This window comes from Euleptes europaea, chromosome 7 (genome assembly GCF_029931775.1).
Source record: "Euleptes europaea isolate rEulEur1 chromosome 7, rEulEur1.hap1, whole genome shotgun sequence".
Lineage (NCBI taxonomy): Eukaryota > Metazoa > Chordata > Lepidosauria > Squamata > Sphaerodactylidae > Euleptes > Euleptes europaea.
The window spans coordinates 28,856,587-28,869,498 of NC_079318.1; the positions used below are offsets into that span (position 1 = coordinate 28,856,587).

Here is a 12,912-nt window from a genome sequence, read left to right on the forward strand (position 1 = left end):
GAGGTGGAGCTCTCTTCTCCATCTTGCCTCCCCAAGTTTATTTTCTGTGCATGGGCCATTACCTGGAATAGGACACCTGTGTGTGGTACCCCTTTATACATCTAGATTTCCCTCCCATCCAGAGTCTGAGTGTGCATCTAATAGGCTGAGACCTGAAGGCCAGCCAGGGATAGAGAACAAGCAGGAAGTCTACACTGAGACCTCCACCAGTTCTACCGTGTGAGCATAACTATACAAAGGGCACAAACTAACAATTAACATACTCCTTTACGCACAAGTAGGATTCTTGTTTTAAAGAAATGTTTGATATTCAACATCCACAGCAGCTTGGATGTTGTTTTACTGGTGGGCTACCGGTTCTGCGACTATATGACACGGTACGGGGACTTGTCTTTAGCAGGGTTTGTTGCAATGTAAATGAATGAACCTCGACACCATGTAGAGGGACTACTGCATGAGGGAGGTGGGGCCAATGCCTTTAAAGGAGTACGTGGGGAGGCAGGAGTGGAGATGCAAGAAAATGCCTCAGGTAAAGTTGTCTGGAGGTGATTTTTCAGTGTGTCATTGTATCATTTGGACTTACATGCTCACATGAACACATGAAGCTGCTATACTGAGTCAGACCATTGGCCTATCAAGGTCATCATTGCCAACTCTGACTGCGAGCAGCTTTCCAGAATCTCAGGTTGAGGTCTTTCACATCACCTAAAGGTAAAGGTCCCCTATGCAAGCACTGGGTAATTCCTGACCCATGGGGTGACGTCACATCCCGACGTTTACTAGGCAGACTTTGTTTACGGGGTGGTTTGCCAGTTCCTTCCCCAGTCATCTTCCCTTTCCCCCAGCAAGCTGGGTACTCATTTTACCAACCTTGGAAGGATGGAAGGCTGAGTCAACCTTGAGCTGGCTACCTGAAACCGACTTCCGTTGGGATCGAACTCAGGTCGTGAGCAGAGCTTGGACTGCAGTACTGCAGCTTACCACTCTGCGCCATGGGGCTCTTTTCAGACCATCAGCTACCACCTGATTATTTTAACTGCATATGCCAGGTACTGAACCTGGGAATGTCTTCATGCAAAGCTGATGCTCTACCCATGGCCCCTGCCTAATGCTCAAAGGTGGCGGGTTTTTTGGAGGGGGAAGATTGCAAGGAAAGCTCACCAAAAAGCAAGTATAAATTAAGGAGATCTAAGAAGACAAATTAGAATATCAGTAGCTGGTGCAGCAGCCCATGAATTCCACTTCATTATAGAGCAATGCAGAAAGAGCTATTTCATAAATTAGAACACTCTCACGAAAGCTTTTTAAAAGGTGTGCTCTCTCAAGAACAGTAGGATGTATAATTACTCTCCTGTATAGGTGATGAAAAATCAGATAGTAATCCCTGCTTCTGTTATATCCATTAAAAAAACACCTAGAAACATTGTTCCTCCTACCTAAATCTTCCAAATGGGAATGCAAAGCCTCTTTTCCCTTTTTTTGTCAATTTAATGTCTTAAGTCACCTTCAGAAGGGGAAAAATACCATATGGACAGACATGACTAATAGGAGGATTTGTGAATGATCTCTGGCAAAATTATCTGGCCACTTCCTCAGAGAGACTGGGTGTTAGAACAAAGTCAGTAACTGAGAAAAATCAAAAAGGGAATAATCTTACCTCAAGTTTTCTGAGCTGAATTCGGACTCCAGGAATTTAAGAAACTGCTCTCTTCCCACAGGGTCTTTCAGGGCTTCATCCATGCAAAAGCCCCATCGTTTTACCCTTTGCTGACCTGGCTCTTTACTGGAAATGGGGCATAGGGGAAAGAGAAGAGTTCTCACAGAGTTAAGACTTCAGGCTTTCTTGAGATTTCATCAGTTACATACTCCCTAAAGTTCTGATACTAATTTACCATTATTCGAGACAGTATTTCACAGTTATTTGTTTCAGACTTGTCTACACACATCCTTTTTTCCTACAGGGACCTAATGCTTATCTAGAACAAAAATATGTCTAACCTGTCATATGTAATATTTGATTTGAGTATTTATTTTGCTGCTGGGCTGATTTTTGGGAAGATGACATGCAGTCTATGAAGTGGCCCTGAGAGAACTCTTGTGGCTAAGTCCAAGGTTTGTCAAAAGCAGTAAACATAATACCAAGCACTACATCTTTACAAAAAGCAATTGACTTATGGTCTTTTCCTTAAGGTATGTGATGCAATGATGGTGGATAAAATGATATTGCTTTGGCCAGAAGAGTGTCCCCACATGCTGCTTCTAGTTCATCACGTCTTTGCTCAGTTCTTGTTTCATAATAACCACTGTATAACATTGATGGTAATAGCAATTCCTGGTAGGGATGTCGATTCGGTTCCATCTGAACTGAAAAACAGCCGAATTTTCCTCAATTCAGTGGTTTTCAGTTCGAATGGAACTGAATTTTAAAAAAGACGGGAAAACAACAAGCCGAAATTGGCGAGTTTGGGCGACTGCTGAATAAATTTGGCAAATTCGGCGGCTCCAAATCAGCACCATAACCATCAGTTAGTAAGCAACATTGGCCCACGGCTAATGGTGGCCAATCTGGGTCTTCTTCTGGCCAATCAGAACAGGGATTCTCCCTTTTTGAATTGGCCAGAAGAGTATAAAAACTCCCGTCCTCCTGTCCCATCCCGAGTCTGGAACTCATTTCCTTCCATTTTGGTGCTGCTGCTCCTGACTCTGAGAGATCCCAATTCCTGCTTACTGGAATAGAACTGGATTGGATTTACTTCTCGTCCCTGCTCCTGCTGGAAGACATCCACACAGTTTGATTTTTGGGTTTTTTCTCTATACCTTTTCTCCTGTGTGTGTGGGGAAGAAACAGATTCTGTGTGTGTGTGTGGGGGGGAAGCAGTTTCTGTGGGTGGGGGGGAAGCCAAAGGGGGGGGTTGCCTGTTCTGCCGTGTGTTTGTGCCCGCTCACCTCTGCGGGAGTTTACGTTCTGCTTTTTTTGCCTGCCCATGGCCTGGCAACCCTCGCCTGGAGTTGAGTCCGTGCGGCGGTGCACACGTGTGAGTCTCTCCCTCCGCTCGCCAACCGCCCCTCCTCCTCCTTGGGTCGTTTGTAGGTGGTTGAGCCGAGCCATGCTGGCTTGAGGGAGGGATTTGGTGCCCGCTCGCCTTTATTTGGGGTTGAGCCAAGCCATACTGGTTTGAGGGGGGGGTTGCCTGTTCTGCCGGGGGTTTGTGTTTGTGTCCGCTCACCTCTGCAGGAATTTGCGTTCTGCTTTTTTCCTGCAATTGCAATGGTTTGCAAACTCCAAAAGGTCTATTCTGTTCATTCCAATGGGCTGATCAAGGGGGGACCCACTTCCGGGCCCCATAACTTCGGACCCCCTGACCCAATCTTAACAAAACTTGTGGGTTCTTGCAAGAAGGGTCCCCTCAAGCTACACTGAAAGTTTGGGACCTCTACCTCTAAAAATGCCCCCCCCCAGAGCCGCGGAAAGGCGTGAATGTGTTTTAATGGCTTTAAATGGCTGAATTTATTCGCAAACTCTGAACTTAGTGCCAAATTCCATGGATCTGAATCGGGGGAGTTCAGACTTCAGCATTTCCTGAATAAAAACGGGTCGAATTTTGCCGAATTCGAATTTCACCTTGTACAAAGGTAGTGATTGATCAGACAACTGATGCAAAGCAAGCGTCCTCTTCTTGCGATGTGACTGGCTAGGAGCTTCGTGTTCCCTCCTAACATGCAAAAACATTTCGCGTGAGGTGATTTCCCCTCTGTTGGGAAGGGTCAAGCATGGAATGTGCTTAGACTTTGGAAAAGCCAACCTCACCAATTTCAGCTGAATTGAAGAAAAAAGCTTTCTTCAGACGTTTGAAGAATCATAGAATTACGGAATCATAGAATCATAGAGTTGGAAGGGGCAATACAGGCCATCTAGTCCAACCCCCTGCTCAATGCAGGATCAGTCTAGAGCATCCCTGGCAAGTGTTTGTTCAGCCTCTGCTTAAGGACTGCCAGTGAGGGAGAGCTCACCACCTCCTTAGGTAGCTGGTTCCACTGTCGAACAACTTTTACTGTAAAAGAATGTTTCCTAATATCCAACCAGTACTCTCCGCCTGCAATTTAAACCCATTATTGCAAGTCCAAGAGGCTGGAATAAACATGGGGGATGGGGTAAAATCACATGTGGGTGGGCGGAGAGTAGTGGCATGCTTATCGTACATTTCTTTGAATTATATGCATTGAATCTACACACATACAGCTCTCTCTATGAGCTTGGAAACCTTGAAAAAACAGGGCTGCTAATAGGTGGGTAGAGCTGTATGCACATACAGATGTATACACATAGGATCTTTCCATATAGTCAAATGAATCCCATAAGTAAAACACAAGAGTTTGCCACTGCAATCTCACTTTTCTTTTATCCCCATCTCTGATCATCTGGCTAGAATCTCTACTTGGACTATGAATTTTCAAGTTAGTAATACCATTAATCTGAAAACAAATATAGATAAAATTCACGTGACATACCTTACTTCTAATTCCCAGAAAATGGCATCATCTGACAACCAGGGGTTAGACGGGTCAGGTGGCACAAGAAATGGGTCATATTCCACATACTGCTCAGTGTAAGCTAACAGACTAGAAAAAAAATTGCATTTTTGTGAGAGGACTTTTAGTTGATACCTAGGTTTCAGAGGATAAACTACTGTATAGTTTGGTAAGAAGAAGAAAATCCAATATATTCTTGTTTGCATGCCAACACAATCAAGTATCTGGCAATGAACTTAGTATAATTAAAGCAATCAACTTTTTTATGTTAAAAAAGACATGGTAACATACATACCTTTCTGCAACTTTTGACATTTTTAACCGATGTCTGTCTAGCTGTATTCGCCAATACTTTATCTATAAAATGGGGAAACAGAAGACTGTGATAAAAAAATAATTGCTCAGATGGATTTTCAGAGAACCTAACCTTTCAATATGTACAATTTAATTTAGGCTATTGGAAAATAAGAATTCTACATAGAGACTGTACGCAGTGCCCTGAGCTCTTACACACAGGACTGGTTACAAATCAGACAGAGAACACAATACATCCAAAAAGCAGAGAGCAAGCAAATCTATGGGAGATTTACTGGTGGTGCATGGATGACACACAAAGCATGTGTTTACTCTCTCACTGTCTGTGGAACTTAAATATGGTTAACTTTCCATTTATTTACTAGCTCCTTTGACCAAAGGTCTTGAGCTTAACCATAACAATAATACATAATACAACAACACATAATCAATTTACAACACCCAACGTATACTTAAGGTTAAAACACAGTAGAAAACAATTACTAAACATAGCATCACTAATACCATAATAATATATTCCCCCTGAACCAGTCTCATTGAAATCACAAAATCTGTTTCAACATTCAACTCGCAGTTTACGTGCTTGTTTTGTTTTGACGTTTGAGCGACATCACCTCCACCAAAAATCTTGCAACAGAACTAGTGATATCAGGATGAATATCTCCCATCATGTGGGATATCACCCAGGACTCCAAGGGAAGTTTGTATTTAGACAATATTGGGGTGATCCAACGCAACCGAGGAGCTGACCAGTGCTGACAAAACAATAAGAGATGGTGTAAAGTCCCAATATCTCCAGATTTACATTCACAAACTCGATCTGAGTATGGAGTTTTCGCAAAACGAGCTGACATCTCTGCAGTTGGGTAAGCATTTAATCTGGCAAGCATAAAGGCACGTCTATGGCTTGGGATTGTCAGCAAGCTCACATAAGAGGGCACGAACTCAGGAGGGGGAATCCCCAGTGCAAGGGTAGAACATACGCGCCTAGCGCGGAATGTAGTGCTAACACACTCAAGATTTCTCACCCTTGACCTTACTAATTTAAATGCTTCAGAAAAGTTTAAGTTGTTAAGAACTAATGGTGGAAGGTCAAGCAGTAAATATGGTTAACTTCTGGTAGACCATGACTTAAAAGTTGAGAAGCATTTCCACCCAACATTTTGTACTGAGAATGTAAAGTCATGATTGAAACAGACCCAAGTACTTTGGAAGCTCAGAGGTTAAATCTCACATGCTTACATTTCTCCCATTGAAATAATTGGGGCTCCAAACTGTTTAACTTCAGCTAATTGTGCCCCGAGACAATCCACAGCACAGACAATGCCAAAAACTTCTGTGGATACTACGGGGTCTGGTTTGAGCCTTCAATACATTGTTGTTGCACTTATCATTTCAAATGCTCAAGTCCCTTGAGAAACATTATCTCCAGAATCCTTACAACAGCCCCATGAGGGTAGAATGTTATTATCAACGCCCTTTTGCAGATGAGGGACTGAAGAATGGTAACTTTCTGAGGTGAAATCTGAGCCAGGAATTCCCCAGCTCATGACTCTCCCACTTAGCCAATGTACCACAGAAGTACTTCGGGAGGCATAATATGTCATCTGTTTCCAGTCAAATTGTTTACTTTCCAGCTTAACTACTTTGGCTTTGATCCTAAGCAGTACAAGTAGAGTCGTGCTGCATGAAAGGAACTTCCCTGCCTCTCCCCTCTCACTGTTGCGTTATTTTATTTTATTTTATTGCCTCATGAGAAATTGTTCCTTCATGACAGTGGGCCTGATGGGACAATGGGGGGGGCACCATAAGAGAGGAGAATCAACAGAAATCCCTCTCAGGAAAACCCTCTCTGTTGGAGGAGTTGCTGCTGTGCTGACAGGACCGCGTCCTTAGATCCAAGCCTTTCGGTCGGAACAGCACCTACAGTTTGGACATACAATGAATTCAATCCTATAACTGCTCTTAATTCTGTATGGGTCTGTCAGCATCTGTAGCGTTTTCTTACAAATCAAAAGCGTTCTTTGGTGATTTTTAGGAAAATGTTACTGTGTGAAACAAAAATCCCTGGGTGGAGGAAATCCAGTCTCCTGTTATATCCTTCTTTTTTTCTTTTCTTTTTTACTTTGAGTAATTTTATTTAACTTAAAATAGTCACCTCAAAACATCATGAAATACATTTTTTTTAAAAAAACTATGTGAATAATAAGAACCCCCATAAACTCCCATCTAGGCTGCAAAACCAACTCTCAGAAAGGGCAAAACAGGCAACAAAAGGCTCGGTGTCCCCCATTAATACTTTCAAGACCATCATAAAACATTGCAAGGTAGTTCAGAGTCTTTGACAAAAGAAAAACCTTCCTTCTGTTCCTCTCCCATCCTGGGTGTGTGCATAATGCCTAGAACCATACACGGCACATTTCCATTCATGATAATCAGACTGGATGCCCCCCTCCAAGATAGCTCTACATTTCAAGGAATAATAATGGAAAGAAATACATTCTCCAGTTCTGAAACATTTTAGGGGCCTCATTTAAGCATGTTCCATATATTCTACATTTAATTTCCCCCCAGAACTCATTTGATTCAGTGTTCTGTTTTTATAGACTAGCTAACCTCTTGACGCAATTCATCTTCTGTGGGTGGTTTAGTTTCTGGCACTGGTGTGTGTGTAGGACTGTGACTTCGAATGTCATTTTGTAATCCATAGACAGACTGCACATAAACAAGGAAAGAGAGAAATTAGTATGTAGACAGTGCTTTCTTATGCATAGTCATCCTTATTGCACATATATCTGAAGAACAAACCATTCAATGCATCCATTTCCCAAGACCTGTTTCAATATGTTACCATGTGTGACTTATACCTTATCATGACTATGAGCCCATATAGACCACCAACCTATTCTCTAGTGAGCTCTCTGACCTTATGGTAGCTTTACATTTTCACCTTATGTCATCTCATGTGGGTCACTCTGATGTATGTATTTGTTTCGACACTTTTGCTCTTTACTTTCCCTCTGGATTGTACTGTTATGTTCTCTCTTCATTTTCTGTCAATCGTGGTCTGTTCCCACTCCTTCTTTTAGTGGTTCTTGTACAGTTTAACCCTTTCCTGCATTCACATGATCTCCCCTTTTCCCTCTCTCCAAATTAAAGAGGTCCGTATCAATTTGAACACAGACAGTTGAGGGAAGCACTCTTCCCATGGTTCAACAGAACAGTACGTGAAGAATAGGTAAAGAATACACAGCATTAAATCTAGATGGAAGCAATCCCTCCCATATATATTATCCCCGAGAGGAAACCCTAAGAAAGAAGCAGAGATCTGTGGATACTTTAAGGACACATGGAGAAGCAGTTACACAACCAGTTCAGTTTCAGTCACCTTTATTGGTATGATAATAATAATAACAAGAATGCATACATGTACTCCATCTCACTCAGAAGGGTCTCACATACAATGATATAACTAAAACATGGCTATCCAATTAAAACTCTTCAGTTTAAACGCTGTAATAATACATTCTTCCGGACAACAGATAAGAACCACAGCTAACACCAACTAACACCAGCGCCCTTTTGTTTATTGGTACCCAGTATCTAGCAATTGACTCAGTTGGTTTTATTTATTTATTTCCTTACCCTCTTGGTTTTTAAATTTTTAATAACAATTGTCAGAAATTCTGCTACATGTTCGGAAACAACAGGCATCGTGTCCGCTAATAAAAATGTGATGCCATCATATGCTGGATTTTTTAAGGGCATAATGTGAGGGTTAATTAGTTCTAGACGTTGTTTATAATACAGGGGACAATATAGAAGAATATGCTCTACTGATTCTGGTTCTCTCAACTGACAGTTGCAAAGTCTTTTGTTCCAGGGAATACCCCGATATCTGCCAGAAACTATGGCTGATGGGAATGTGTTTAATCTGGCTACACAACCACCATTACCACATGAAACAGAACCGATTAGTGTGCGTATGTAAAGTGGCTGTTAATTATCTGAATGTTCCTGACAAGTGGTAGAGAGGATTTTACCACGCATCAAGTACAGATGTGAAGTAGGACACGTCCATCTGTGTTTACCATCTGTAAATGACAGATCTCCGAAAGCTGACTCATGTAACATCATAATAGTTACATTTGATGGTGTTAATATTTTATCTGAGGCTGAAGAATAGAAAGTGAGGGGAAACAATCCATAAATAAACAGCTCTTATCCTCACTGGGAGTCAGCTGAGAAAAGAAAATGGAAACAGAGAGGTACAGCGTCATAATAGACTGCTATTTCTATAGTTCCCCAGTGTGTGCCAGATGTTTGATTCATGACTAATTTCCATTCTTGGCAAACTCGATAACACATATTGTATCCAAAATGTCATTACAACCTGGTGGCTAGCAGTTGTCTTAAATCCTACTATAGTCCTACTGCCCGGTCTGTGGATTCAGCTGCAGGTCTTCTCTGTATCTTGACTGCAAAGAAGTTTTAATCCCCTGACAAAAATATTGTTTTTAAGCATGATTTAAACTGTAATTCTTATTTGAACAGGCCCGGTATCTAGGAGTGCTAGAAGCCAGAAGAGGAACATTTGAACAAATTGTGTCGGAACAATGATTTGGATTTAAAATCCCAAAACTTAACTGAAAAGCAGACTTTTTTTTTTCTTACAAGAGAATTCAAGGAACCATTCCTCTGCTGTTTCTATCAGTTATATATAAGGGTGCTGAAAATTCTTCATGCGTCTAATTTATTGTTTGTATATTATTCGCTGTATTTATATCCTTCCTTTTCCCCATCACGAATCTCCAGTGGCTTACATGGAATTCCCAGCAAGACTTCCTTCCAGGTACTGATAGATACTGTTAAATGCAGGCAGTGGAGTCGTGTATATACCCCCAAAACAAGAAAGGACATGGTGGGAGGAGGGCCCAGTAGATAGGGTTGCCAACCTCCAGGTACTAGCTGGAGATCTCCTGCTATTACAACTGCTCTCCAGCTGATAGAGATCCGTTCATCTGGAGAACATGGCCGCTTTGACAATTGAACTCTATGGAATTGAAGTCCCACCCCTCCCCAAACCCCGACCTCCTGAGGCTCCGTCCCAAAAACCTACCGGTGGTGAAGAGGGACCTGGCAATAGAGCCACTGCTGCCAACACCATGAGAGACAGGGTAAGCAGTGAGACTGCACAGTGGTGAGTAAGAGTTCAGCAGTGAACCTTCCTGGGGTCCCAGCAGCTGCCCAATGTTTTAAATAACCACTGACTTTCTTTAAGCATATCAATATGCTGAATTTTTTAAAAGCTTGAAAAATGCCCCCTAAAAATTGTGTGTGGGAGGGGGTTTACCGGCAAAAAAACAGGTGCAATAAATAGCTGTCGAAAAAGCGGGCCCCGGATCACGCTGAATGGCCCTGCCACCATGGAGACTGGCTTTGGCGGACAGGGAGTGAAGATCGCACTGCCTCATGGCCGGGAGACAGCGCGATCTTCAGTTTCCCATCCTCGCCCCAGTCAAGCCCGTGGAGCTTGCCTGGGGTGGGGAAGGACTGAAGATTGCCCTGCCTCCCAGGAGGTTCGGATCAGTGCTGCTTGCTGGCTTATGCCTACTCCAGGAGGCAGGAGCCAGCAAGCTGCGCTCATCTAAACCCCCAAGTGGTGCAGAACTGAATGCTGGGCTTTGGAGAGCCCCATGTTCAGCTCTGAGCCCATATTTTTTGCGTTCAGGTTTTATAAATCTGAAAATTTTCGATTTTCCAATGGATTCAGCTTTTCCGTTTTTTCAAAAGTTTCTGGGTTTATTAAACCTGAACCAAAAAAAATGCTGAAGGGGGAAAAAGCTGCACACCCCTATGAAGCACCCTGCCAGACTCACAGCGATTGGTTGGTTGTGAGCACTAAGGATGATGGTGGACTATTAAGAACCTTAAATGAAAACATGAAGGTGCCTGAACTAAACCATCAGTCCATCTAGCTCTGTCTTGTCTACTTTGATGGCCAGCAAGCTCTCCAGGGTCTTGACAGGAAAAAGGACTCACTCAATACCTGATACTTGAGATCCTTTAAACTGAAAATGCCAGGTACTCCTCCAGAACTGTGTACAAAGAGTAAAAATATCCCCAGTCTATGCATCATAATGCAGGTGTCTGGCCACAGGGCCAAGACAAATATGATACAGGAGATCCATGACTCCAGTCAATTTTTAATGACACAGTATGGGAAGGGGTGAATACCTCTTCTCACCACCCCAGTTCTTTGATTGAAATCATCCCCTCAAATCTTTAATTAGCACTAGCAATCAATCAATCAATCAATACAGACATCAGTATGGTGTCTGGATTTTTGTGCTGCTAGATTATAACAGCATCAGGAGAGAGAGAGGATTTAGCAGATTTAAGATACTATGAAGGAAGTATAAAACTAACACTGCCTACCCATCATGTGCGTATGAAGGTTCATGGCTTAACCAGGGTAAGTTACCCTCTGACACCAACTAGGATTCTAAACTCAGACTAAACCTCAGAAAAGAATCCTGGTTTGTGTACATGGCAACTAATTCTGGTTAAGCCACATACCTGATTTTTGTATATCATAGGGAACTGGATTTAGTTTTAAACCACTCTTCTTTCATCATGCTTCACCCGAAAGGATGCGCGTGCAAGTCCAGCAACAAGCACATTCAGATTTTATGTTGGTTTGATGTGCCATCTGAATGTAACCAAAGTGTTATCCCATTCTTGGTGAGAAGGACAGAGAAGAGATTTGAGTCATGGCTGGGGAGAGCTGCCAACTTAATATGTATCCTCTAAATTATATCCTTAAACTCACTCTTCATAGGAATGCATTGGTAGATCTGTGAATATCTATGACAGTACACCACTCAAAGTTTACAAAGTTTAGATTCAGCAGAAATTCATATATGCTTCATGTTTTTTTTAAAAAAAAACTTGCCAAGAGTAAACAGAAGCTTGTTTCCAAGTCACAAATAGTTGATTAACTCCATAAGAGCCCAGAAATATGGGTCTCTTCAGTGTAAGGCAAGAATTATAATTTACCATACATGTACGTACCTTTCTTGTTTTGTGAGGATTTTTCATTCTAGAAGACTTTTTAATATCCACTTCAGTAGTATTTACACATCCAGGCTAAAGATTTAAGAAGAAGAAATATGTGTGATTTTCCATTTCATATTTTATGCAGTCAGTTACCAAATCTGGCTCTGGGTTGAGGAAGTTTGACTTCAACAAACAGGGTTGCTGTTCTCTGGAATTCTTTCCTGCCTCTTCAATGGCAAAGGCCCCCTGAGTTACAAAGGGAGAGACAGCAGAAAGAGAAAGTAGCAAGTCATTCTTGATCTACGGCAAAGTCAGCCCAGATCATTTTGTGAAGGGCTAGGTACGGCATTGACCAGGGAAAACACGTCTTTCTTGTCTGCAAAGTAGGGGTGCTTCCAAAATTCTCCTCATCTGAAACTTTCCCCCAACGGTTGGAGTTCCAAATTCCCTAGTCTTGTTTCCAAAGTTCAACCGGTGCATTCACAATTCTCCATTGTCCCACTATTTAATTGTGTACGTTTACAATTTGCTGTCACTTTCAATTCAGACCCCCCCACCCCCAGTGTATGCAATGTTGAAACACTGCAAAGATCCAATCTTGGTGTGACTGTACATACATTGCATTAATTGTCTGTGCGTTTATCAGTGAGGTAAAGAATACACATGATGCATTAAAAAAGAAATTGCAAACCAAGAAGCAGAATGCAGTCATAAGTATGAACAATGTTGCTTTTTGCAGCATTTTAGTTAAGTGCATGCATTCATTGGCAACCCTAGGGTGGGGATGTAAATGAGCGAAAGGAAATAAAGGCTGTGGCAGATTGCATACGATCAATTCCAAAATTAAGTTAAGTTTAGGTTTTCTTCTAGTTAAACCAAAGCAAAGGAGGAGTGGATTACAGCGCACAGAGAAGTTCTTTAGTATTCTTCCCCAATAGATGCTCAACTGATGCCAAGCTTACATTCCTTCAGGCACCAGTCAAAGTAGTTTTATTTGTTTGTATATTT

The 12,912-nt window shown here is 42.0% G+C and overlaps 1 protein-coding gene across 9 annotated transcripts in view; it reads right to left on the reverse strand.

Annotated features, from left to right (window-relative positions):
* RGS7 (regulator of G protein signaling 7) overlaps window positions 1-12,912 on the reverse strand; it is a 204,811-nt gene that overhangs the window by 17,732 nt on the left and 174,167 nt on the right. For all 9 annotated transcript variants that reach the window (XM_056852416.1, XM_056852423.1, XM_056852422.1 and 6 more), the window contains 5 exons: window positions 11,920-11,994; window positions 7,462-7,560; window positions 4,826-4,887; window positions 4,510-4,620; window positions 1,658-1,783 (listed from right to left, as the gene is read on the reverse strand). In XM_056852416.1, coding sequence (XP_056708394.1) covers window positions 1,658-1,783; window positions 4,510-4,620; window positions 4,826-4,887; window positions 7,462-7,560; window positions 11,920-11,994 — 473 coding nt within the window. The remainder of the gene's footprint in view (window positions 1-1,657; window positions 1,784-4,509; window positions 4,621-4,825; window positions 4,888-7,461; window positions 7,561-11,919; window positions 11,995-12,912) is intronic.